The sequence below is a fragment of the Peromyscus leucopus genome, chromosome 14 (assembly GCF_004664715.2).
Source record: "Peromyscus leucopus breed LL Stock chromosome 14, UCI_PerLeu_2.1, whole genome shotgun sequence".
In the NCBI taxonomy this organism is placed as follows: Eukaryota; Metazoa; Chordata; class Mammalia; order Rodentia; family Cricetidae; genus Peromyscus; species Peromyscus leucopus.
In genome coordinates this window covers 86,250,927-86,256,926 of record NC_051075.1, presented here as the reverse complement: position 1 = coordinate 86,256,926, position 6,000 = coordinate 86,250,927, and the positions used below count along the sequence as shown (strand labels likewise).

The 6,000-nt window shown below is 38.7% G+C and overlaps 1 protein-coding gene across 1 annotated transcript in view; it reads right to left on the bottom strand.

Annotated features, from left to right (window-relative positions):
- Positions 1 to 2,086: 2,086 nt before the first annotated feature.
- Macc1 (MET transcriptional regulator MACC1) overlaps positions 2,087 to 6,000 on the bottom strand; it is a 66,951-nt gene continuing 63,037 nt past the window's right edge. Inside the window, exons 5-6 of the mRNA XM_037210920.1 lie at positions 4,230 to 4,473; positions 2,087 to 2,208 (exon numbers count right to left, since the gene is read on the bottom strand). Coding sequence (XP_037066815.1) covers positions 4,261 to 4,473 — 213 coding nt within the window. The 3' untranslated portion in view covers positions 2,087 to 2,208; positions 4,230 to 4,260. The remainder of the gene's footprint in view (positions 2,209 to 4,229; positions 4,474 to 6,000) is intronic.

Genomic DNA, 6,000 nt, shown 5'->3' with positions numbered 1-6,000 from the left:
ATAATGAAATAAGAGTTAAATGAGATGAAGGTTGGGAGGACAGAATAGTAGAAGGAATATGGAGAAGAAAAACTGACATTAAAGACCTTTTGAAAAAATTCAGATGGAAACCTATTGCTGTAAAAATTTCTTAAAACACACACACACACACACACACACACACACACACACAGACAGACAGACACACAGAGTTAAAATGAAATTACCCATAAGAAGGCGACAGTGCACAAATAAAAAACTTAGTCCATGGAATGAATTACCTTTTTGGTGTTGAATTGTTGGCCAGTGAGGTCCCAGAGACTGTAAATGTTACAGGCTATTTTGTGTTTGTATAAACAGTAGAAAATCTATTTTAATTTCAAAAACCTAAACTGACTTAAATTTTTACTATTCTCTTATATGCCCTCAAATATTCCTTAGGCATCAAAAAGTCACCAAATATTTTATGTACAGCAGTATGGTCTAAAAATTAAAGTTTGGAAACTTAGGTTTCTATTGCTGTGAAGAGGCACCATGACTACAGCAACTCTTATAAAGGAAAATATTTAATTGGGGCTGGCTTACAGTTTCAGAGGTTTAGTCCATTATCATTATGGCAAGAAGCACAGCAGCATGCAGGCTGACATGGTGGTGGAAAAGGAGCTGAGAGTTCTACATTGTGATCTGCAGGTAGCAGAAGGAGACTGTGTGTCATACTGGGCTTAGCTTGAGCATATAAGACCCCAAAGCCTGCCCCCCTATAACAAGGCCACACCTACTCCTACAAGGCCACACCTCCTAATAGTGTCACTTCCTATGGGGCAAACATTCAAACACATGAGTCTGTGGGGGCCGTAGTTATTTAAACTACCACAGAAACTCATGTCACATACATTCAAAGCTGTTTACTATCAGTATCTTTTCTCCGTTCAGTGGCATCCATTGATTCATTATTCTACATACTTAGCTATCTACACAGTTTACACACAATTTACACAGTATTAGCTACATGACATAAAAATGTGCTGTTTCGCCGGGCGGTGGTGGCGGCGGCGGCGGCGGCGGCGGCGCGGCGCACGCCTTTAATCCCAGCACTCAGGAGGCAGAGCCAGGTGGATCTCTCTGTGAGTTCAAGGCCAGCCTGGGCTACCAAGTGAGTTCCAGGAGAGGCACAAAGCTACACAGAGAAACCCTGTCTCGAAAAAAAAAAAAAAAAAAAAGTGCTGTTTCTGTGATTGGTATAAACAGTTAGTGGTACATTGTTGAAGGAATCCCCTGGTGGACTCATGTGAAGCCCTTTGAAGAAAGAAGCCAGGAATCTGGGAATTACAAAGAACAATGGTCACATTCTGAACTCCAGAATGAACTGGAATCTCATGCTAATTTGTGCATCATTAAATGAAAAGCTTAAGAAACCAAAAGGACCATCTAATCTCTTTCCATTTTTTCAACGCTTGGAGAAGTTTTAGATTAATAGCTTTTGATACTTTAATGATGTCAAAGAGAGACTGTAAGAGCCTTATTAATTCCATTGACTTTATGCCAAGTAGAAAAGGCAATTTGTGATTACTGAATTAATCTATTCTGATGAGGAAAATTCATCACAGCAAGGATATTATAAAATGCAGGAAAGTAGGAACAATTTATACAAATATATAGGAACAAATTTTAAAGAACAGATTGGACATGAGTTTAAAATGACCTTGGAAGAATATAAGAGATCACCAGTTTTATGTGTATGTTAATATTTAAATCACTGTTTCATCCTTAAATTACCAAGATGGTTTTTATTTTTTAACTTCTTAAAATTCCCAATTACAATTTCAAAGCATGACAAGGTACAAACCTAAAGTGTTTTGTTTTGCTTTTTAATATTTATTAATTAATTTATTTATTTTACAGCCCAACTGCAATTTCCCCTCCTCTCTGTCCCCCCAGTCCTCCTCCACACACACACACCCTCTGTGCCCCAACCAACCCGCTCCTCCTCTGTTTCTATTTAGAAATGGGCAGGCCTTCCGTGGATAGCAACAAAACATGGCATATAATTAAGGATGGACAGGCAACCCAGTATGAGGAGTAGGGTCCCAAAAGCCAGCAAAAGTCCCTGCTCCCATGGTCAGGAGTCCCACAAGAAGACCAAGCTACACAACTGTCACACATGTTGTTGTTTTTAATCTTACTACATGGATGGGCTAGCAAGCTTTCTGTCTTCTTGGTCTTTGTTGCCTGTAAAAAAAACAGTAATTAAATCCTCACTACCCCAATGCAAAATTTTCAAGTTTGCTGACACATTAATAAGATAACAACAGTGTTTTAAAGGAAGCAAAGTCATTACTTCAAGTCATTGTGCCCTAGACTAACAAATTGGCTGAGTTTTTTCTTTCCTCTCTTTGAATTTATTTTCAACTAAAATAAATTCTGTCCTTGAACATGCATCTATAAGCAAGCCCTTGGACAGACTGTTATCTTATCATCAAATAAATAATGAAAGCCTTTAAGATTGTTCTAAACACTAGTTCAAATTACCTTTGCCAGCATATCAAATACCACAGGGTGGGAGTATTAAAAGCTCTAAAATGATTGTGCTTTTAGTTTCTAGCCAAATGGACATGTTTTATTCAGAAATCCACAAACAAAACTTTATTCAGTTTCTCCAAATTAGCCTTGAGATGTATCATTCCTTCCTAAGTCCTAAAGGGTTTAGTGACCTGAATGTAGCCTCCTCCCCCTCTACCCTCACTCCTGTCCCTTCACCTTTACCTCCTTACATTATCCTTTTACTCATCACCCTGTCCCTCTGTCCCCTTCAACCTGGAACTATCCACTGCCTGAAGGATCCATTGATTCCAGGCTCCCATCCCCCTACCCTGCCAACATTAGGTGCAATGCTTGGCTTATCATTTGTTTTTCAATATACTCTCTTCCCCATTGATATGACAGCCTCTATTCCAGCATCAGTTTCTCCACTGCAGATGTCATTATAGATGCCATTTTACAGTAATGATGTATTGTTTTATTGCCCATTCCTGTCATTAATAGCACTGAAGCCAGGAATCATGCTCATTATCATCTTCCTCATTATTATCTTACATCTCAAACGGCTTTGTACCTATATTAGATTCACTCCTCCCTTAAGAGAAATCCAATAAGTAAAGGGAGGTTCAACCACATAAACAATAGCAGCCATGGGATTGCTGGACAGAGACAATTTTTGTCAATTCTGCCAATCATCAACAGCTATATTGACTCAAGATCTTCCACAAGCTTTGTAATACACTCTGGGATATGTTCAAACACACACACACACACACACACACACACACAGTGCATGTCTTCATGTGAGCACACACACAAATGTCAGTATTTTAGTACTGAAAGTGTTTTGGTGATAGTAATTGTTTGTGGTAACTCAGTATTAAATACCCCGATGGCTAAAGAATTATTTTTCATTCTGATCAAGGGAGAAAACTTCAAATTAAGTAGGATAACATATAGTTCCAAAGTGCTGAAGGAAGCTGATGAAAACTCCTAGTCCATGTCTGAAAACAGTTTTTCTGAAGGTGTCATATTTTCCAGTAATTATTCAAGAGATGTTGAAAAAGAGGAGCAAGCTTCATTTCTCAGTATGTATTCTTATTTTTTTTTTTTTTGTCTTTCTTGCTATTCTGATATGTGGCATGATTTTTTCAAAAATTTGAATCAGTCTTTCAAGGCAGAAAACCTACTTTACACTGACTGTGGATGCTCTTCCACACTTGATTTCTGCACATAGAACATGGGAGCAATGGTGACAGACTCCATTGAAGAATACAGATCGCAGTACAGAGTCATGCAGCCTTTGAAAGTCAAGTGTCTTCACTCCTATTTCTCTGCCTCATGATAGCTGCCCATGTTAAAGCCTCCAGTTTATTGAGGTATCTTCTTGATGTTATTATTTGAACACTCATGTTTTAACTTTAGAAAACTGAATAAACATTGAAGAAGAGGGAAGGGCTTTTCTTTCCTTCTCAATAATGGAATATTTTACTGTTTACCTTTGCACCACATACAAAAAAAAAAAAAGGTTTGATTACAAAATCCAGTCTTGCTAAGAGTTATAGGCTTTGTTTCTCAAGGCAAAACATGGTTTTCCAAACACAAAAAAAGCAAGACATTTTTATGAGTTCATCTCCCTTCCCTCCCTCCCTCCCTCCTTCCCCCCCTCTCTCTCTGTGAGAGGTCACACACACAAACACTTTCTCCCTTACCATTTTCCTTGCTCCGCAAACATGCTTCATTCTATATTTCTTGAGAAGTAGTGAAAGCAGTTACTCTTAAAACCTCTAAAGAATTTACTAATATTAAAGTTCCAGTTAAGTCTCTCCACTGTTTGGTGACAGGGTTTTTCATTCTGTCCAAAGCTGATTGAAGGTCTTGTAACACATCTCTATAGCTATTTCCATAGTGAGCGCTCCATGCATACAGAAAATCATAGGCAGGTTTCCATATTGTCTATAAAAGAAAAAAATAGAATGAAGTGAATAACAGACAAGTAACAGACAGAGAGAGACAGAAAAAGAGAATTTTTTTAAATGTTAAAGACTTAAAATAAAATGGAATGCCTATTATGTGAACTTTTTGATTTAGAAAAATAATCACTATCATTTCTTTTCTTTCTTTTTTTTTTTTAAGTCGATAAGGAGAGAGTTTATTTGGCTTACATAGCACTGTTCATCATCAAAGGAAGTCAGGACAGGAATTCAAACAGGGCTGGAACCTGGAGCCAGGAGCTGATGCAGGGGCCATGGATGACTGCTGCTTACTGGCTTACTTCTTTTTTTTTTTTACATTTAATTTTACATATGAGCCATGGATTCCCTTGTTCTCCTCCCCCCCCCCCCGCCCGTGCGTGCCTTCCCCCAACCCACCCCTCATTCCCATCTCCTCCAGGGCAAACATTCCCCTGGGGATTGAGTTCAACCTGGTAGATTCAGTCTAGGCAGGTTCAGTCCCCTCCTCCCAGGTTGAGCCAAGTGTCCCTGTATAAGCCCCAGGTTCCAAACAGCCAGCTCATGCACTGTGGACAGGTCCAGGTCCCACTGCCCGGGGGCCTCTAAAACAGTTCAAGCTAATCAACTGTCTCACTTATCTAGAGGGCCTGATCCAGTTGGCGGCTCCTCAGCTATTGGTTCATAATTCATGTGTTTCCATTTGTTTGGCTATTGTCCTGTGCTTTTTCCAATCTTGGTCTCAACAATTCTCACTCATACAAACCCTCCTCTTTCTCGCCAGTTGGACTCCTGGAGCTCCACCTGGGGCCTGGCCATGGAACTCTACATTCGGTTTCCTCAGTCATTGGATGAGGTTTCTAGCACGACAATTAGGGTGTTTGGCCATCCTATCACCAGAGTAGGTCAGTTCGGGCTTTCTCTCCAGCATTGCCAGTAGTCTATTGTGGAGGTATCTTTGTGGATTTCTGTGGACCTCTCTAGCACTTTGCTTCTTCCTATTCTCATGTGGTCTTTATTTATCCCTGTGTTTCTAAAATTAGACTTTTTTTTTTCAAAGATATAATGGTTATAAAGTATGGACTTTTTTCCTGATCCACTGTTTAGTGTACATTGCCTTGATGTTAATATAAAATTCTTTGCATAATTTACATTTTACATTTTATTATTTGTGTATTTATTTATTGTGTGTGTGGGGGGGGTTGAATATATGCCATAGATGTATGTGGAAGTAAGAGGATAACTTAATGGAGTGAGTTTTTTCCTACCATGTGAGCCCCAGGGGTGAAACCTCAGTTATCAAACTTCATGGCAAGCCCCTTTATCAACCGAGACATTTTGTCAGCACCATATTTTTTATAATAATAAACAGTGTTGAGATAAACTTTTAATTCTCTGACTTTTAAGATTAAAGTTTTTTACATAAATGTATTTGTGTTGAGTTCTATGATGCTACATATTATAATAATGTGCTATCCAATATGTTTTGCACTTTTAATTCATTCTATTCCAGCAAATCTATCCATAAGGA